The sequence below is a fragment of the Molothrus aeneus genome, chromosome 8 (assembly GCF_037042795.1).
Source record: "Molothrus aeneus isolate 106 chromosome 8, BPBGC_Maene_1.0, whole genome shotgun sequence".
Lineage (NCBI taxonomy): Eukaryota > Metazoa > Chordata > Aves > Passeriformes > Icteridae > Molothrus > Molothrus aeneus.
Genome location: NC_089653.1, coordinates 30,374,448 through 30,395,473, shown reverse-complemented (window position 1 = coordinate 30,395,473; position 21,026 = coordinate 30,374,448). Strand labels below are relative to the sequence as shown.

The window sequence follows — 21,026 nt, the reverse complement described above, 5'->3', positions numbered from 1 at the left end:
CCATTTTACCTCTGATTCCAGTAGGCTGAAGAGCAATTTCCTCTCGTTTAATAACAGCAAACATTTTCCACAAATGTTTTTAAGTCAGGATTTGTGTTTTCAGGGTTCAGTCATTTCTAAGGAGACACTTTTGTGATTTTAATTCTGCTAATATAAGAATATATTTCTACACCATAAGACCATGTGCATCAGCAGAACATTTTAATTGCCATTCCTGTGTTTTAAAGATGACATTTAGATTGCTCACAACAATCCCAAACCCGAGAAGAGGTTTGAGTAGTTCTGCTGTGCTTTCCTATAAAATTAAAAGGTGTATTTGGCCACTGTCATGGTGTTCCTGTTGGCAGGGCTGAGGATCAGTAAATCCCAGTGCCAGGGTCGGGGCTGTTTGTTGGAACTCTTGCAGGCTGCTGCTGGAGCGTGACTGAGTTGTTTTTCTTTCTCCCCGCACCGCAGCGAGCTCGTGGCGGCGCGCCGACGACAGGAGGGAAGAGCGCGGCGAGGAGCGGGAGCCGCCGCGGCGCTCGGGCCCTGCTCCTGCTGCTCCTCCAACTTCTGCTGCCCCAGCAGCATCCAAAGAGAGAGAAAGGGATGGGGAGAAGGAGAAGGGATCCTGGAAAGCAGAGAAGGAGCGTGAACCCACACGCCGCACTAAAAACGAGACAGACGAAGAAGGGTGGACCACTGTACGACGTTAAGTGGGAATCACAGAGTTTAACTGATGTTTTAGCTTTGATTTGATGGAATCCACAGATTATATTTGTGCTTATAAACATTCTGAATTGGAATTCTTTAACCAATGTTTTGAGGTAACATGAAAGCATGAATTACTTACTCATATAGATTGATCATGCACAAAACTCACAGCAGAAGGTTGGAAATTGAATGCCAGGTTTTGAGATTTCAAATGATGCTTATTTCATGGGTCATTTGTTGCTAAAATAAAAAGAAGCAAGCCCAACAGCTGTCTTCAGTACAGCTTCTCTTTTGCACCAAAAACAGGCTGCCCTTTTTATTTTTAGTCTCTCTTAGTTTGGAATGGGGTATTATTGTCACAGGACACGCATTTGAAAACGCCTCTGTTCACACAGTGGAATTATTGAAAAAGCAGAGCTAAAAGAATTTGCATAATTAGCCAAAAAGTAGAAAAGCCCTCTTTTACATAGGTATTTTTGAGGGCAGGCTCTTTCTGAGATATTTTATCACTATCTAAATTCAGTAAGTTGTTTAAATTTGAATTGAATACAATAAACATTGTGAATTAGCTACACTGGGATATTTTCTGTAGATTTACTTGAATCCATAATGCCTCTGAGGCCACTTTGCAGTCATTGTTCCAGTAATGTACACACTGCTGCAGTGTACAAATCAAACTTGCAGCTTTTACAATTTGTGTTTTGGTAAGCATATGGCTATGTACTTTCTGTTGCCAATATCACAACTGCTTTTTCCATTACTGGATAATTCATGCCTTTCAAGGATTTATAAATATTGTCATATTTAAAATGTGTGGTTTTGGAGAAATTGTTCAATTTTCCCCCCAATTCTTTGTCTTCAGGGTCAATTCTTTCCCTTTCCAAAAAAGTGATTTGTAGTAATGGCTGTGTTGACTTTAAAGCTGGGGTGCAGTAACAACAAGGAACAATCTGGTCACACTGAAGCCAACACAGAACTTGCTGCTGTGTGTTTCTTCAATGATAAATAAACAAGTTAAGGAATTAGCTGCTGCAGTGTCTTGACTTTTTGGTGAGTCCTGCACCATGTGTCCATGCCGAACAGTTGTTGAACAACCATTTTCTGTTCTCAGACCTGTTCAGTACCAGCTGAAGGAGAAGGTGAGAACACCTGAGAAATCGGGTGTGTGAACAGGTTGTCCTTTTCCTGCCCTTTTCTGGGTTATCCAGGGCCAGTAGTTTTCTTGGGAAAAACTTGCTCTCAGAGCCATCTTCTCAGTGCTTGATTTTTGTGTCTTTGGATCCTGTCATTGCTGGTTGAGTCATATGACTCCTTCAGACAAGTAGTGTTTTCCAAGCATAAAAAAGAATGCTGTATTTTTTGTTCTTTATACCGTCCCAAAAAGGATGGAACTAGAGACCAGCAGCCATCCAGTTATGGTGCTTACTGGATCTGGAGTAGGGGTTGCTGCTGTTCTTCAGCCACCTCCTGCTGTCCTTGCATTCTGTGTCACTGGATGCTGTTAAACGGGACCCAGGAGCTCACTCCAGTGCTGGCTGTGGAATTCCTGTGGTACTTAGAACCACGTTTGTCCAGTGTGGTTTTGAAGACCTCCAAGGCTGAGGACTGCACAAGTGTTCTGGGAAGCCTCTTCCAATGGTTGCCTGCTCCAGAGTGAAAAATCAGTGTCACAGAATGGTTTGGGGTTGAAGGGGACCTCAAAGGACATCCAGTCCAGCCCTCAACTGCAATGAGTAGGGACATATTTAATAGATCATGTTGCTCAGAGCTTGAATGTTTCCAGGGATGGGGCATCCAGCCTTTCTCTGGGCAATCTGTGCCAGTGTTTTCCACCCTCATTGTTAAAAAAACCTCTTGTATCTAATCTGAATCAACCATCCTTCAGTTTATAACCATTACCCCTTTTCCTATCACAACAAAATCTGCCAAAAAATCTGTGCCCATTCTTCTTACAGTGTGGAGGGATGGAATGTAAGAAAATAGTGTAGAAGGTAATCTCACATCTGAGGAGCTGCAGCTGTACTGATCACCAAAGATTAGGAACAGGCCTGCCCTTAACAGGCCACAGCTGTGTCCGGTAATGATGAGTGCTATAAAAGAGTGGCTTAGCTGGGTGAGGAGAGAGCTGGAGTTTGTTGGCTGTGCTGTGAGGAGCTGCCCATGAGAAATCACCAAGGAGGTGTGGAACTTCTGCAATACGATGACCACGTTACAGGCCCCCTTCAAAGGCCACAGTTAGGGCTCTGTGGAACCTTCTGTTCTCCAGGCTGAAAAACCCCAGCCTTTCCTCACTGGGGAGGTGCTCCAGTGCTCTGGTCATTTTTGTGGCCCTCAAAAAGTTTAAACCTCTCTCTTTTGGCTTCTGCCCTGTCTCTCTGCTCACTGTGTGCTACTGCGGAAAGCTGGAATTTTTCAGAGAACTTTCTAGTAGGAAATGGGTGACTGCTGTGAGGTGTTCCTTTCTCCAGGCTGAACAGGCCCTGTCCCTTCAACCTTTCCTCCCAGATGTGTGCTCCAGCCCTGGACACTGTGTTGGTCCTCTACTGATAACAAATTTGGCTGAGTCCTTGTGTGGGGGGAATGGAAGCCCAAAGAGCACACAGGAAAGATGAGGTGAACTGAGGGGGACACTTCCCTTCTCCGGGCTTGGATCCAAGCTCAAAGAGCCTGGGCTCTGCTGGCTCGTGCTCACCTTTTCCCCTGTTTGAGCCTGCAGCCTGGCACGGCAAGGGCTCCTTCCTTGGCTGGGCAGGCCCCTGCCTGAGTTCAGCAGGCTCCTGTCCATCCCTCTGGCCAGCAGCCCCGTCCAGGTGTGTCCCCAGGGCTGGGATCCCACCTCAGGGTCATCCTGTGGCTGCTCCAGGCCTGGAGGATGGTCCCAGCCCAGCCCCTGCCCACAGTGCTGAGCCTGGGCATCCAGGCAGGTTTTCTGCCCCCTTTGTTATGTGGGCTGCAGCATCCTGAGCTGGGTGCAAGGATGGTGTGTGAGACAGTGCTGAAAACCTTGTTAAAGCTGAGATGAAGAACATCCAGTGCTGCTCCCCTCGTCCACAAAGATATTTTATTGTAGAAGGCAGCTGAGCCAGGCATGGCTTACCCTCAGTAATTCCATTTTGGCTGTTCCCAGTTGTCTTCTGCATGTCCCCAAAAAGATGTTCTGAAAGGATTTCCTCTGATTCTCCCAGGAACTGAAGTGATACCATGTGGCCTGTGCTTTCTCAGATGGTCCTTTCAGCCTTTTATCAACGACAGGCACAACATTTGCCTTTCTCCAGCCTTGTAATATGTAAATAGTCATTATACCTTCAGTTGCACAGTTTTAATTGTATCCACACAAAGACACTTTCACACAGGGATGAGTGTTAGTCATCCCTGCACCAGCTAAAGCTGCTTCCCGATCTGTGTTATTAATTTGCATTATTTGAGATTGTGGTAATGTTGTGTTACATTCTCAGGGCTGGGCAGCTTGAGGAGAGGCTGGAGAGATGTGAGTTTTGCAGGCATGCAAATGTGTTTATTTTATTGCTTGCTCTGTTTAGACACAATACTGACAGTGATCAAAAACCTCTGCTGACCAAATCCAACAGCTCAAACCTCCACCTCCATCATTAAAATGAACACAAAATTTGGTTACGTGAAAATGTTGCCAAATGAGTTTTGTGTCAATCTTTGCCTTGTTTGAGTCACATTCCCTTAAACAGCTAAATTTTTCAGTGAACCTTAGAAGAACACAAACTGTGACAGGCTGTATTTGGAAGGCAGAACTTAAGGCTGCTGCTGTTTGAATGGGTGCAAATGTTGCTGGATTAAAATAAATCTCCAGCAGGGCAGTGTCAGATATGAGAAGTGCTGTTTCCTTCCTGCTCCAGGAGCAGTCCAGACACTGACCCAGCCCATGGGCAGGGACATCAGGGTCCTCAGCAGAAGGGGGCATAATTGGCATTATATTTAAGCTTTCTCTAGAGTGCTTTACCTATAAAAACTAATATTTTCTTACAAAATCCATATTTATGAGAACTGGCAGGGTGCAGTGGTGTTGCTCCTGACTAGGCACAGCCACAACTGCAGCCCAGGACATGTCATGACTTTGGTGACCTCAGTGAGGCCATGAGGAGGGCCAGGAGGATGTTGGGGTGGGCTGGGGGGCAGCTAGGAGCCATCTCAGACAGCAAGAGCACTGGAAGGCTTGTCTTGCTGTAAATGAAATATATCTCTGTCATTTCCCTGTCCTTGGGCTGCTGCCACTGGCAGGAGCTGCTGCATGTAAGCAAGCTATCCTCCTGTGGCTAAAGGGTTCTGCTGAGTGGTGCCGGCCTACAAAGGGAAGGCACTGGGTCAGTGAAATGCAAGATCCAAAATGTACCTTTCATTCAGGCACTAGTGCCCATCCTGTGGTTTACTGCAGCATTGCAAGAAGTAGGCACTCAAGTGGAGTAACAAAAACACCCAATTCTTCCTTTTTTTGCCATGGCAGGACCAGCTGGAGCTGAAATGCTCTACACTTTGTCTGGTTCTCCTCTTAAATAAATTTAATGCCTTTAATTACAGTAGAATGGAGATTTTACAAACTATTCTACTGCATTTTACTAATCAAAACCTCCCTTGCTGCACCTAAAGTTCTGTTAGCCCTTCCTCTCTTGGGCTTTGCTAAACCTTGTTCCATTTTTAGTGAATCACTTGTTTTGTCCAGAAAACAGGCATTTTAGAATTGTGTCTTCTTCCTCATGCAACTCTTAGCAACTCATCTCCAGTAAAAATTAATCTATATATCTGGTGGATCAAACTGGCACTGAAAAAAAAAATTTAAAAAAAGGACATTTTATAGCTGTTGTGGTTTGGTCCTATGGCATCTACCTGAGGCACTGGTCAGCAGAGTGACAGCAACCTGCCCAAACAGAATTTCCACTGAAGATGGGCCCAGACTTACCTGACTTCAGCTGAATCAAGTTTCCTATACACCTGAAAGTAGTTTCTAATTAGAAGTAGCTTACTTTTTTTTGCCAAAACTAGCACCAGCTGAGCATGATTATTCAATATTATGTTCCTCCTCTTGCCAGACTATCACTAAAAAAAGATTCCATGACTTACATGCACAAGTTTAAACAGGTGACCATAATATTTTGATTTGCAAATGCCTGTAGAAGAGTGAAAATAGGATCTTACTTTCCATAGATTTCAGATTAAGCTCTTTGCTGTTCCTAGAATTTAAATTACTAATGCAAACAATTCCCTGTATTTAAGGAGTCAAAGTAGCAATACAAACACTGTCTATTGTAATAACCTTTTCAGAGTGACCAAGAACAAGCATCTTTCTGCTCACTCAGTGCCACAAGGAGTGTGCTGGTACACCAGAAATCACAGGAGCTTACTTCAAAAAAACAACCAAAAAATCCTTTAAGGTTTGGTCTTTGTTAGACTCACACTTGTAAATCTTTAAAGGGCAAGCTGTCCTGTTGAATGATTACATAAAGTAACTGAAGAGCCTTGCTGTCAGGCTGGCTTTTGCTGAATCCTGTCATCTTTCTGCAGTAGTCTGAGGTTTGTTTTTGGTTTTTTTTTGTACCTCCCCCACCCCCAACTGGTCTTGAAGCTGTTACTCTTCCACTTTACCTGTGAAGCCTTTGATGAGATGCCCAGTGCTGGGTAGCAGCGAGGCCAAGCAGCTCCTGGCCTTTCCAGAGCAAGGCTGCAGCTCCCTGCAGAACAGAACCAGGAGCTACAGGCTGTGGACACAAGTTCTCCTCTCACACAGGCTCTGCAGAAGGCCAGTGCCATCCAGGACACAGGATCTGCTGTTATCCTGAGGGATTTCAGGCCTTGCTACAGGGCTGGTGCTGCACAGCAGCTGAATGGAAAGAGCAGAGAGGAGGGGCAGGGTCATGGCAAACACCTCCAATCCAGCCCGGCCAGTTAACCCTCAGAAAACACCCGAGACAGGTTTTCTCTTTGATCTTTCTTGCTTTTGTGTCCAGTAACAGTCAACTGCATTAAAATGTATATAAGGATCTTCAAACTTCCCACAAGGAGGTAACAAAAGTACAGAAGAAAACTCTTCCCACAGCATCACACAGGAGCTCGATTCTAATGTGTGATGGACACAAATTAAACCCACGTGGACCAGGAATCACAAAACCAAACACATCTAACTTGAACAGCTTCGAAGAGCCTGTGGTGCACTCCCCATAGAGCAGGAGACAAAATGTAATGTATTTAGCACAAGGATAGCTGCAGCCACTGAGTGTTACTTAATGCAAACCCCACTGCATTTGATAATTAGACCTGACACCATCTTTGGAGCCATCTGATGGAGATTTAAGGGAACACTTCCACAAAAAATCAGATTCTCCTTCCTAATTGCTGTGGCTGGGAGTCAACAGCAGTGACTCATGAACCCTGGGTCCTCATCCCCAGCCCATCCCACACATGTTTTGACTCCCTCCTTGACTGTCCTGCTCTCCTGACCCCATTTGCCACCCTGCTGGGCAGCTTTTCAAAAGGAAACCACTCAAGTGTGGATTACTCCTCACTTTCCTAGTTCCCTTTTTCTGTCCCATCTCCTTTCTCATCTTCCTGGTGATGTCCCAGAGTTCCTCCACAAGGCTCTCTTCACCTCTCTGCTTCACAGCAGTGTGACCCTCTGCCCTGAAAACTCCAGCACCCATCTCTCTGCTCCAGAGTACTCTTAAACTCCAAACTGCTGCTGCTCCTTGTCCTATCTCTGGGTAACAAAAAGCCCCCCAAAAAACTAAACCCAAAAACAAACAACCAAAAAACTCAAAACAAACCAAACAAAAAAAAAACCCAACAAAAACCTTAATTAAAAACAAACAAAAAACCCCAAATCAAAATAGCAACAAGGAACAGACAAACGAACCAAAAAAAAAAAAGCCTTTTTTTTTTTTTCACTTTGGGATTAGAAGTGATATAACCCTGGCTGATATTCAGTACCAAGGAACTGCCATCACCCAGAGTGGTCCAGGACTTCAGCCTAATTCTTATGCTTTGAACAGTCTGTGTAGAGTTAAGGATATTTGTTATCCACATGGGTAGATCTCTTTTACTTGCAAGGAGCTACATTCTCTGAACTCTTGAAAACAAACAACCTCCCTTTCTTCCGTTCTCCTACAGTCACAGCTTTCTGCTTTGTCCAGGTCTCTTTCAAGCAGGCTTCCCCCATTCTCCACCACAAACACAGCTGCATCAAAGCTTGCTCCACTGCCTTTCTCACTGCCTTTCTGCCGGCAGCAAGGGCTCGGTTTGCTCTCTAGCCCAGAGTCAGCACGTTTTCAAACACGCACTTGGATGTTTTCTCCCCTCAGACCTTCCCTAAAGCTGCGTATTCCACACGGGGACCAGCGAGACCAGCGCCATCGGTGCCCACCGGAGGAAGGCTGACCGCTCGGATGCTGCGATTCCGGGAAGCAGGAGCGAATCACCGAGAGCAGCTTCGATGGCGATTTGCACACCGGTTTTAATACCGGCCAAGGAAACCGCTGGGATGTTTGCTTTAAGAGCTGAAGGGCGGAGTGTTGTACCCTAATTAATACCCTGCTATTAGCTGGCAATGAAGAGCAGCTCTCCCGCCGCACGGAGCGCTCGGGCCGGCCGGGGGCAGAAGGCGGCGCTGCCCCGCCGCGGGCACCGGGAGCCCCCGGCCGCGGGCACCGGGACCCCGCCACCTCCCCGGCCGCGGGTTGAACCGCCGGACCCCCCGCGCACCCCCACCCAGTCAGACCTCGCCGTCTCCATAAAAATCACATATAGATATATTTTTTCTTACAATAAACAAACACAGCGCATCTCCGCCTCGCAGTGCCCGTGCCCGGCGCCGGGCTCCGCGCGTTCCAGCGCGCAGCGGCCGCCCCGGGGCAGGGTCCGGGGCCGGGACCGGGGCAGTGTCAGCGCTGGGGGGCGCGGGGCGAGCCCCGGGGGTCCCGGCCGCTAGCGGCCCTTCCTGCCCAGCGCGGTCCGGGCGTGCCGGAGCTGCCGGGCCGCCGGCACTTTGGACAGGGGGCAGTACTTGATGGTGTGGGCATTGTCGCCGCTGGCGCCGCACAGGGGGCAGGTGTAGCGCCGCAGCACTGGGCACAGGACGCGGCCGTCGGGTCCCTTGAGGATGTGCGTGGTGTAGAGGGCCACCGCCTCCTTGTTGTTCCGGCAGAAGACGCAGACCTGCAGCTCGGGCTTGAGCAGGCGGGAGGCGGCCCGCGGGTGCGCCGGCAGCCGCCCCGCCACCACCACGCCGCCCCAGGCGTGGGCAGAGCCCTCCCGGCCCGGGTGCTCCCCCGAGCAGTCGAACACCACGGCGGCGGGGCCGCCGCGCCCGGGAAAGGGGCTGAACTCGGCGAAGCGCTCCTCCAGCAGCCCCTCGCCGTGATGGTGGTGATGATGGTGGTGATGGCCGCACAGCTCCAGGTCGTGCAAGTCCAGCGCGCCCTCGAAGTACGGCCCCGCCGCCTCTTCTTCCTCCTCCTCCTCTTCCTCCTCCTCCTCGGCCGGCGGCACGGCGGCCGCTACGACCACCGAGGGGGGCTCGGGGCCGAAGCCCTTGCCGGGCCGCACGGCCTTGGTGATGAGCGTGGCCAGCCCCAGGTAGTCGTTCCAGGAGTTGAAGACGTTCCCGCAGGCGCTGTGGCTCCGGCCGCCGTAGCGGGCGCCCGGCAGGCACTCCACGGGCGGGAGGTGCCGGTGCTGCTCCAGCTTGGTGCCCGGGAATGCCTCCATGGGAGCGGCCCCGCCTCAGGTGCGGGGCAGCACCGGGCGCTCCGAGCCCGCGGCCGCTCCCGTCCGCCGCCTCTGCGATCGCGCGGCCGCGCGGAGCGCCTCAAGTAGGGGGCGGGGGCGCGGCTGCCGCGCTCCCATTGGCTGTCGGCCAGAGCTTCCTCGCGATCATTGGCTGAGCGGTGGAGGGGGCGTGGCTCAGCTGCGGTCGGGGCGCGCTCCGGTCCCGCAGGTGCGGCCGGACCGGGACCGGGACCGGGACCGGGACCGGGACCGGGACCGGGACCGGGACCGGGACCGGGACCGGGACCGGGACCGGGACCGGGACCGGGACCGGGACCGGGACCGGGACCGGGACCGAGATCGGGAACGGGGATGGAGATCGGGACTGGCAATCAGGAGTGGGATCAAGACAGAGATCGGGACTGGGACTGAGACCAGAATCAGGAGCGGGACCGGAACTAGGATGGGGATCGGGATCGGGACTAGGATCAGGACCGGGATACCGGGGACCGGGGGACGGGGACCGGAATGAGGACGGGGACTGGGATGGGGATGGAGATGGAGATCGAGATCGGGACCGGGACCGGGGATGGGTATGGAGATCGGGACTGGCACCGGCACAGGAATCAGGAGTGGGATCGGGACAGAGATCGGGATTGGGACTGGAACCGGAATCAGGAGCGGGATCGGGACCGGGACAGGGATCGGGACGGGAAGCGGCAGCGGAGCCCCAGGATGATCCGGGAGCAGCCCGTGCGAGTCGGACCCGACAAGGCACAGGTCCGGGCGGTGCCGCTCCGAGGGCCCGGCACTGACAGGGGGGAATCGCCCCCCGCCGCAGAGCGCTGCGGACACAGAACAAGTTTAGCGCTGTACCGATGGGAGGGAGCCTTGTAAGCTCATGGAGATAAATGGGGCAGCAGGTGCCTTCCCACTGTGCAAATAAGTTGTGTGGGGCAGAGGGGATCTCCTCTTTACACCCCTTTTAGAAGTGGGTTTTAATTAATTGAATTAGAGAAGGTGTGGCTGGGGTCTCAGGTGAGTTACAGCCCTCACTGGAGTGCTGCTCTGGTGTGGGGAAGCAGTCTGGAATATTGAACTCTAGGAAGGGATGGGCCTGGCTATGCTGTGCCTGTGAGCGCTCTGTGTGCAGTGGGAGGATGGACAGACACCCTGGGCAGCAGGACAGGCAGCAGTGTCCCTCAGCACCCACTGCTGGGCCTGCTGAGCCCAGGTTTTGGTGGCCCAGCCCTCACCCCTCTGCTCAGTCCTTGCAGGGCAGGTGCTGTGCTGCAGGACAAGGGACTGTGGTGGGGAGATGCAAACCCCCTTTGCTGCCCTGATGGTTCCCATCCAGTCAGGCCACCCAGAAACCAGATCCTCCTTCGGGAAGCATCAGGTGTGCTTTTCCATTTGGGCAAGAGGAGCTGACAATGCAAAGATCCTATTAATTTCCAGCCCCTGGTGAGAGCTGCTGGGCTGAGCAGGGTGGGTGGGTTTTGTCAGCAGTAAATATCTCTCCCCTGTGCACGGCCCTGATTTGTCAGTCTAACAGATGCTCCTCTGGCAGGTAAAGCAGCTTTCCATTGTGTTTTGTTTGCATCTGGAACGGGCAGGTTTCATAAGCTCAGGTATCAGGAATTCCTCCCTGGGGGCTGGATCTGCCTCCCCAGCCCCATGAAATACCTGGGAAGTGGGTGTGCCAAGGACCAGGGAACAACAGGGATGGCTGCAGGGAGCAGAGCTGGCTGGAATCAGAGTTTCAGAGCATGAATTCTCTGTCTGAAACTCACTGGGACTCCCTTCAGTACTGAAAACATTCACAGAGGAAGTTCTGTTCCAGACCACATTGTGTGGGACACGGTTCTGCACTGGGGGACCACAGGGACATTTCACTGTCATGGGGTGTCAGGCTCAGCCCAGAGCTCATCCCTGAGATGCAGTTATGTGACAAACCTTTGCCCTCTTCACTGGAGTGTTCCAGGGCCTGATTTGCACTGGAGCCAGCAGGGAATGGCAGAGGTGACAGATGGGTGACAGGGCACAGGGTGATCAGTCAGAGTGGCTGAGCATCACTTCCTGGAGCAATTGTTGTATCTCATCTTCTGTAGACATTTTAGGAGGCAGAGAGAATAATTTCACATCACTGCTGTAGAAGTGTGTGTAGCTACAGGCAGAGAGTTAAATGACCCTGTGTTGTGATGAAGAACCTGGAGCAGCATAAAAAAACATCCTCACTGGGGAAAATATTGTGAAGGACAGACACCTGTCACCAGCACTGCAGTAACAGCATCCCCTGTTTGACCAACAGCTCACATGCCTTGGCAATCCAAATGTTTGGGGTGTGTTGCAGGACTTATTTCATTACTTTCTTTGTCCAGACTTTTGCCCATGGACCTGCATGTTCCAGGTGTTGAGCAAAGACCCAACAGCTCCACTCAGGTCCCTTCAGAGCTGTCAGGCATTGTCAGGCTTGCACCAAGCTTGTGCCAGCTGATTGGGGTCACCCAGGCACAGTGCTGGTCCCAGAGCAGGGAATCCCACTGTTGACATTGGAATGAATCAATGTCTTGGTGAAACTCCTCATCAGTTTCAAGCAGCAAACAAAATATGTGTTCAAGAAGAGCTAATGGATGAACAGCTGCTTCTGGGAAGGATTGGTGTTGTGGTGTGCTTTGAAATGTTCTACATTTGCAGCACTGAGAACTGCATGAAAAACTGCTGCTGTCCTCAGCTGGAATTGGGATTATTTCTGACTGTGCCAAAGTCCCCTTTAGGACCCCTTGTCAGGGCTTGGGCAGTGTAGGAGCACAGGTGCCTTGGGGGTGTCTCATGTGAGTTCTCGTGGCAGGGCTGCACAGCAACCCTGGCAAGCTCTCATCTGGAGCAGCAGTGACAAACAAATAGCTGTTGGCACTGTGAGTTCAGCACCACAGGCCAAGCTCTGCCCAGCCAGGGGGAAAGTTCTCTTCTCCCTCAGTGCAGAGAGAAACTGTGTCAGAATTTCGAGCTGATCTGAGCACAGGGAGCCACCAGATCTGCTGGGGTCTGAGAAATCTGCTTGGGGAGCTCCCACTGGCCACAGGGATTTGTAAGGTCCAAGATTGCTCCTGGGAATACACACACTCATATATATGTATGAAATCTGGGGCTGTGCCAGCTGCAGGTGAGTGAGGCCTTTGTTTGGGGCTGGAGGAAAGATTTTTTTTCTTCGTATCAAAGCAAAAATGATCTAACAAGTGACTTAACAAGAACGATAGAAGGATTTAAGCACAGAGGGGTTTGAGTGCATGCAGGACAGCTGTCAAGTTTAGAGAGGAGATTAGCAGTTCATTTTAGAGATAAATTAGGAAAGGGCTTACTCTGGGGGGCTGAGAGCTCCCCTGAGGCTGGGGAGGATTTACTGCCTGGAAGTGTTGATGTATTGTGCACGTTGTGAAGCTTGCCATCCCTGCAGCTTTGATATGTTCCAGCTTTTCTTCAAAACCCCTGTGGATTTTAAAGTGGCTTTCATTTAATGTGGGAGATGTTGACAAGCTCCCCCAGGAGGCTGGCAAGTTCTCGGAAGGGTCTTTTAAAAATATTAGCTTCACCACCACTTCTAGAAGACTTTTCCCCCCTCTCTGGAATATCAAGGAGTGGTTTGTTTCTGACAGCACTGAAAATACACGAGGTGTCTGCTGACACAGGGAAGATATGCCCTGTGCTGCTTGGACTCCCAGCCTGGTGTTCAGCAATCCTATCTAAAGCTTTTGCTTAACTGATGATGCTTGTGTTTGGAAAGCTGAAGTTTATAGCACAGAGCAATCCTGTGCAGAAGATTGGAAGCAGCTGGTGGGACTGACATGGGTGAGTCAGGTTTCAGAGGGGGATGCAAACACAAGTGATGGAAGCAGAGCTTCAGCCTGGGGTCTGCTCAGAGGCCTCAGCACTGATGTGATGCCTCAGGTTTGGCTTTTCTATTTTTCAGGTTCTGAGCTGCTTTAGTGTGTGGGTCTGGGCTTCACATCAGGGGATGGTGAGCTCTCACACAGAATAAGTAGACAAAACAATTCCTTCTCTAGCTGGGGACCCAAAGACAGCTAATCCAGATCTCAGGCCCAAGAGTACAAACAGCGTGGGCTGAAGAGAGAAAAGAAGAAGGATGGAACTTCATAACCAAAAGCTGTAATTAGACAATTAGCTCAAATATGCAAATGGACCAAAACTTATAAAAGTGTGAGACCCCATGGCTGGTCATCCATTTTGTGACCATTTTGAGTTGTCCTGCCCAAGGTGGATCCATTGAGGCCTCCTAATAAATCCCTACTTTATTCTTTATCTCTGTCCCGTCTCTGTTCTAGGTCAGCCTCCTCAAGGCATCAGATGTTCCTGTGGGAGATTAACTTCCTCTGCTGTTTCCCTCCTCAGAAGGGAGGGAGCCTCTGCTCCTTGCCAGGGCCGTGAGGAGGGTGGGGGATCCCAGGCTCGGTGTCTCCAGACTCCAGGGAAAGGAGGGTCTGAGCTGGCACGACAGTGTTGGTAAGAGGGATAAGGAAATCATCCTGGCCTCTGTTTACTGGCAAAAAGCCTCCCTGGGATGGAGGATTAGGGATGCAAAAGCCAGCCACAGAACATGGCTTTGGTTTTGGGAGCCTTTCTTTAGAGGTTTTGCTTTTGCTTTTGTTGTGTGGAAGCAGCTGATCCTTCAAGGAGGTGGAAATGTGACTGCAAAGGAGGCAGTGGTGGTTTCACCTTGTGTGATCTGTGCTGAGCCCAGGGGCCATTTCAGCATAACCAAACACATCAGGTGTTTCTTTAACAGGGTGTAGAGCACAACCTTCACTGCACTGGGGGCAGGAGTGACTGTCCAGATCACTCATTTTAGAGTTACATGACAGTCCTCAGGTAACTGCAGCAAATGTTTACCCAGGCCAACAGAGCTGGTGGGGAATGTGATGCATTTTTAGCTGTGTCTCAGTTTGATTCAACCACTGAAAGTGCAGAACAGCACACAGCATTAGCCAGCTCTGTAAGAACTGCTGCTCCACCTCATGCAGACAACAGGAAAGAGCTGAGAGCAGAAAAGAAAAGGTGCTTCCAAGAATATATCATTGTCATCAAGTAAGTAATGTGCTCATCACAGCAGAAAGTTATATGGGCAACCTAAACATGGCTGTGCTTGAATTTCCAGCAAAATGCTGTCATTTCCCCTGGTTTGTTTTCTCTCCAGCAATGGCACCTTGAACCAAGATCAAGTGAAGCTGAGCATTCAGCAGAGCCCAGAGTGCCCAGCCCAGGGGTGTGTAAGGGGACAGCTGAGCCTCCCCAGGGCTGACAGCAAAGAGGATGAGAGGAGATTTCATGCTCTGGGGGCTGACAGTGCAGGGAGAAGGGAAACTTTCCTCTCCCCCCAGAAAAGTTTGTCAGCTGAAGGAGACAAAGTGCTTCCTGGACTTTTAAAATCAGAGCACTGCTGAAAGTGTTGAATATAGAAGCTGTAAAAAAATAAGGAAAAAATCCATCACAAGACTATTTTTACAATCAAAAATGTATCTAATCTAATTATGGTGGCTGATAAACAGTAGATACTATCAGCTCTTCCATCATCTCTTGCAAATGCATGGAATTTAAAGGAGAATGCAAAGGTCATAGACAACCAGCCAGGGTTTTGACTTGCCCATCCAAACTAGAGCAGAACATAAATAAAGCCAAGAGCTTTAAATGATTATCAGCAGCACCATATTTGTCCTGAGGATATGCTGACTTATGGAGAGGAGTGTCAAAGTGGCATAGAAATTAATTTATACTGCTCAAGAGAAAATCAAATGTTTTTTTATAAAAACCAAAAGGTAGGCTTGGTTTATTTTTTTGTTGAGGAACAGTTTGTGTTTATGCATTTTATTAATATGTCAGGGAAATGTAATAATAAATGCTATAAGCACTTCAGTTCCTAAATGTCAAATGTGATTTCCCTTTACAGCAAATCCATGTTGAGATGGAGAACCAGGTACTTCTGCAAAGAGCCTGAAATGGCGCAGGAGGTGTGTTTATTTTACAATTTTGTATGAATTAAATCAGGTCCATATTACTGAACTTTATTATTGCTGAATATCTCTGGATAACCCTGGATATCCAAGGTCGGGCTGCATGAGGCTCTGAGAACCTGCTCTAGTGCAGGGTGTCCCTGCCTGTGACAGGAGGGCTGGACCAAGGTTTAAAATCCTTTCCCACCCAAACCATTCTGTGATGCTGTGGCCTCAAGCTCACGTTTTTGGGGAGCAGGAGCTCTCTGATCTAACCTGAGCTGCCCAGCTGCTGGCACCCCCTGTGACCTGGCTGTGCCTCTGGGAGGGCTGAGGTTCAACCCCAGCCTGCTGCACTGCTCTGCAGCCAGGAGTTCACTTTTGGAGCTCATTGTCCTGGCAGGTTCTCGTCCTGTGCCTCTGGCAGAGTCTGCCCCAGCAGCTGTGTAGGGTTTGTGCCTCCTGGGGGTATTTTGGAGGTTTCACACGCTGAATTTTGGGGTGTCAGTGGGCTTCACCTGCAGGTAATGTTGTTTCACACTTTCCTTTAACTCCAGAGTAATTATAAACCCAGCAAATATTAAGGATGTGCTTATTGTGGCAAGCCTTGCCACAGTACTTGCAGTTTTTCTCAAAGTTGGCAGTTTTATAAGATTTCAGGAGACCACAGAGCTCTTAAGGCACAGAAAGACGTCCTGGTGACTCACAGTGCAGATTAAACTCCTGTTTAATATCAGTGGTGAAAATCCTCCTTACTAAAAGGGGGTGGCCAAGAGTTTGTTCATCTCCTGCTGCCCCTGCTTTCTTGTCTCTTGGAAGAGGAAAGCCAAGTCAATGCAGTTGGGAAAAATCAGAGGTTTTCTGTTTTGGACAAGTCTCTGCATTCATTGAAAAGAGTATTTCAAATAAAATTTTGGCTAGACACTCTACATTCCTTTATGTATTCCTCCTCTCCAAAAAAGAAAAAATCACTGCTCCAGGATATCCTTGAGAGAGCTCAGTGCTTGCATGAAGATTTATTGCTTTTAGGTTCTGAATCAGTTCTGAACTGAATTAGCAAATGCTAGTGCATATTTCTAATAGCAACAAGAATTCCAGCAGAATTTCTGAGGTCTGGCTGGCTGATTAAATCCAGCAAAGTCTCCTGCTAAGCTCCTTGGCAGAGCCAGCCAAATTCAAAGACTTTTAGGCAATCACAAATTCAGTTCTGAAGATTTTTTTTTATTGTGTGAAATTTTACCAAGCAGAAGAGATTTGTATGTATTAGTTGCAATGATCCATATAAATGTCATGCACACATGCAAGACAGTAGATAAGTTCCTAATATATTAATTTCACATGGTGAGGATAATAACATTTCTCCTGACAACTCAATTAAATTAGTAAAAAATTCCTAGTGAAAAACAGTCATTGCATTTTCTGTCAAGCTGATAAACACAATTTAGCTGAAAGAGAAAAGCAATCCAAAAAATCAGACTTGCACTTGGAAATTAAAGTTGCTTGTGCAACTTTACACTCATTTTCTGTTTTGTTATTTGGTAAAGGAGTAAGCAGAAGGTTCTCCATTGTCCTGCCTGCTTGGTGGTGCTGGTTTCTTGATCTGAAATTGAAATTGTCTCTATTGGGAAGAGCAGTGATGTCCAAGAAAATAAACAACTGAAGAATACAGAAGTCATTAAAACACTGAGAAACCATTTTTTAATCAGCCTAAATGTTTTACATTTCTGATACATTCTGGGCTCTGTTGTCTTCTCAGAAGTCACAGCCTGGGTACCCATGGACACCACTGAGTTTGGGTGCTCCCAGTGTGTGCCAGTGGATTGCAGCTCTGGCATTTCACATCCTCGAGGAGCCTGGGTTAAATTTCTAAATTCTTGCACTCCTGTTTTCTCACAAATCCCATTCAGAGTCTGACCTGAGATCATGACTTCATTTGTGTTTTCAGCAAGAACTCTTTTGCTCAAACCTTTGGGTGTTTTTGAATTCTTTTTTTTTTTTTTTTTCCTGAAGGGATAACCCACTAATTATACATGAAAATTGCACCTCAAAAGATCCATCTTAATAATATAATTGTAGTAGCAAAGCAACTGGTGTGATTATGTGCATCATTGCACTTTTCAGCCATTAACCAGCTTTTCTTGGTTAATGAAGTTGGTAAAACCTAGAATGTGCTTTGCTGGAATATATCCAGTGCAATCTCATTATCACCTACAAGCCTCTATAATTGGGGTGATAATGTGCAAAACATTACATGGCTGATAGAGACAATGGGATTAAAAGAGGGCCAAGTTCTGCTCTCAGGCACACGTGACAGAGCTTGGGGGTTTGGCGTGGGGTTGTGGAAGGCCTGTAGCCCCACGTGGAGTTTTGGGGGGTGATGTTTTGGGCAGGAGGAGGTGCACTTGGAAGGAATCCAGCAGCAAAAACTAAGGAGAGCTGTGGCCTCTCAGGAAAGGGAGGAGGAATTGGTGCTGTCAGGTCAGGAGGAGACTTTAGTGAGGCATGAAAATGGTCTTAAATGCCTTCAAAAGAGGGAATAATCTGTTCTCTGTGATCCTGCTGGATAGCACACAGAGGAGTGGGTTACAGCACAGTGGATGTTGGATATTAGGGAAATGCAGGATGGATAACTGAGAGGTGGGAAATGCAGGATAGATAACTGAGGGCTGGTTGGATTTTAGGGAAATGCAGGATGGATAAGTGAGAACTGTTTAATTGGATATTAGGGAAATGCAGGATGGATAACTGAGGGCTGGTTGGATATTAGGGAAATGCAGGATGGATAACTGAGGGCTGGTTGGTTGGGTTTAGGGAAATGCAGGATGGATAACTGAGGGCTGGTTGGATTTAGGGAAATGTAGGATGGATAACTGAGAACTGGTTGGCTAGCAGGGAAAGGCAGGATGGATAACTGAGGGCTGGTTGGATATTAAAGAAATGCAGGATGGATAAGGGAGGGCTGGTTGGATATTAAAGAAATGCAGGATGGATAAGGGAGGGCTGGTTGGATTTAGGGAAACACAGGATGGATAACTGAGAACTGGTTGGATAGCAGGGAAATGCAGGATGGATAACTGAGGGCTGGTTGGATTTAAGGAAATACAGGATGGATAACTGAGGACTGGTTGGATTTAGGGAAATGCAGGATGGATAACTGAGGGCTGGTTGGAATTGCTTGCCCCAGGATGTGTCAGAGGATTCTCTGCTGCTGGTGGGCACTAGGAGGGCAGTGAGGAGGTGCATTTTTGCTGGCCCCTGGCCTCAGGCAGTGAGGAGGGAGCACCAGTGTCCCTACAATGGTATTTATGCCTTTTATATTTTATGTGAGAGGCTCCTGGCAGAGAGCTGAGAGATCTCCTTGGTGCTTGCACAAAGACAGAGCAGATCTGCCAGGAGGATCTGTGATCAGAATTATGCTCTCAGCTGTTACACACTTGGAATTACTGTCAGGACTGCTGGTGGAAGGGAGAGAAGGCTGTGAATGTGAAAAAAGGGAAGCATTACTGTTTGCTCCCCTGGATAATACAGGTCACAAGGCTGGTTCTGTTTGTGCTTGTTTGAATTTCAACATGTCTTTTCAGGAAAAAAAAACATTCAAATGTTATTAAAAACCCTGTAATGAAGAGTCATCCTGTCTGCTTCAGCTCTGGCTTTGGTAATAAATTCACTATTTACACTGGTAAACATGTGCCTCATGTTTCCAGTCAGGACTTGCCTGCTTTCAGTGTCAAGGTTTCCCGTGCTAATTGAGGACCCTGATCTCAACATTTAATTCTCCTTGTGAACACTGATATTCTTAAACCAACTCATCCCTTAAACTCCTCTCTTCACAAGCTAAATAGATGAAGCTCCTACAGCTGTAAATGCTGTTTTTCCATCCTTCATATTCCTTTCTGAACTCTCTGCAACTTGTCAGCTTCCTTTATGAATTGTGGGCTCTAAATTTAACATGGCCCTCCAGTGGGAATTGCACCAGTAATGCCAGGAGCACAGGAAGATTTGCATCCTTTGCTACAACCCTCAGACACTGTGTACAGCTGAAGAGGAGCACAAAAATAGGCTCAGACCGAGGTTCCTCCAGCTCAGCATTCTGTTTGTAATAGTGGGTGGATTCTGAAGCGTGGTATTTCCCTGCACAGCCTCCCTTTATCTTTTAAAAAATAAAGATACGATCTGGAATTCCATGCAAAGCCTTTGGAATTCTCATGCCTTTGGTGCCCAAATGGCCTGGTACTCCTGCAGCTTCCCAGCATTGGTGCCATGGGCTGCCCCAGGAGTTAAACTGCAAACCAGAAGATCTGTGTCTTTGCTAGGAGTCTGGGAAAGGATATTTTTAAATCCCAGCAGGGCCCTGGGGAGGCAGGGCAGACGAAAGGACAGCATGGGGATGGTGCTCAGCAGCAGACAGGCTCACCCTGATGGCTGTGCCAGCCCTGGCACCCCAAAAAGGAGAGGGAGCAAACCCTGGGCTCTGCCAAAGCTCTGAGATCCAGCAGATCCAGGGCAGGAGCCCTGGGGAGCCCTGCCTTGTCACCATAGGACATGAAATAATACAGCGTGGACATGCTGCTCTCTCAAGGTAAAAAGAGAACTTTTAATTTCTCACTCCAGCATTTAGAGATTTCCAAAAGTGACAGTGGATTGGAGGGTGACAGTGCCACCTCTCCAATGACACTGGACAAACCAACAGTCTATCAAATTTCTCCCCTTCTATAAAAGAATGCAAAGCAATCAGTTATTTACATTAAATGTGTGAGAAAGTTCGTTACAAGAATATAAACATCAGGAGGCGTAGAAAAACTTAAAAAAATCAAAACAACGCTGCCTCCCTGTCTGTAAGCTCAGCTGAGGAACCACCAGGATCCCAAACCTGACTGAGCATCTCTGAACAAAGCCCTGCCTCCTCTGTGTTCCCCATGGAGCTGGGGAATTCAATCCTGCCCCGCGTGCCTGGGACTGCCCTGCCTCTCCCCAGCCAGCTCCTTGGCAGGGAGCAATCCTGTCCCTGAGCTATCCCTCTGCTCTGCCCTGTCAGCTGCTGCTTTTTTAGGAGATGATTCCGTGTTTCTTCCAGGAAAGAAGGCTGCTGTTGGGCAGGATGGCAGGGAGGAGGGGAGCAGTGAAGCCACTTTTGCTGCAGGTGCTGCTCAGAGATCCAAAGGACCACTGTGATCCAGCTATTCCATGCAGGCTTTCAAAGCCAACGCTGCAGGGCTTGCTCCAGTTTCAGTCTTTACATTTTACAAGCATTGCTGTGACATTCATCCCTCTAATTCCTGAACCTGCTGCATCCTCCTGTGAGAAAGGGCATTTTTATCTCATTATTGTGGTGGGCCACTCCTGAGGTAGAACATGGCTATAGAATTTGTTCATAATCACCTGCTTGGGCTGTGAAAAAGCCAAGAATAGGCTTGTTTCCCCATAGTGGGCCTTAATCACAAAAAAAAATAAAAATCCTTCCACTCCAGTGAAGCAGGTCACGTCGGGGAGCTGCGTGCATTAGTCCTGCAGCTCATAGACCTCCCTCATTAAAGAGTCACATGCTGCAGCCTGAGTGCCAGGCCAGCCTTCCAGCCGTGTGTTTCCCGGCTGAAAAGGCAA

General features: G+C 48.6%; 2 protein-coding genes across 2 annotated transcripts in view; one reads left to right on the top strand and one right to left on the bottom strand.

Moving 5' to 3' along the window:
• The window catches only part of EIF3A (eukaryotic translation initiation factor 3 subunit A), a 29,083-nt gene extending 27,362 nt beyond the window's left edge, over nucleotides 1-1,721 (top strand). Inside the window, exon 22 of the mRNA XM_066554388.1 lies at nucleotides 457-1,721. Within this exon, the coding sequence (XP_066410485.1) occupies nucleotides 457-698 (242 nt within the window). The 3' untranslated portion in view covers nucleotides 699-1,721. The remainder of the gene's footprint in view (nucleotides 1-456) is intronic.
• Nucleotides 1,722-8,440: 6,719 nt separating this feature from the next.
• NANOS1 (nanos C2HC-type zinc finger 1) lies at nucleotides 8,441-9,477 on the bottom strand. The gene has a single exon (XM_066554904.1). The coding sequence runs from the start codon at nucleotides 9,418-9,420 to the stop codon at nucleotides 8,638-8,640; it is 783 nt and encodes a 260-aa protein (XP_066411001.1). The 5' UTR covers nucleotides 9,421-9,477; the 3' UTR covers nucleotides 8,441-8,637.
• Between the last annotated feature and the right edge of the window lie 11,549 nt (nucleotides 9,478-21,026).

Bases quoted from the DNA above. Each gene is read 5' to 3' on its own strand.
- NANOS1 (XM_066554904.1), bottom strand. From the start codon at position 9,420: ATGGAGGCATTCCCGGGCACCAAGCTGGAGCAGCACCGGCACCTCCCG.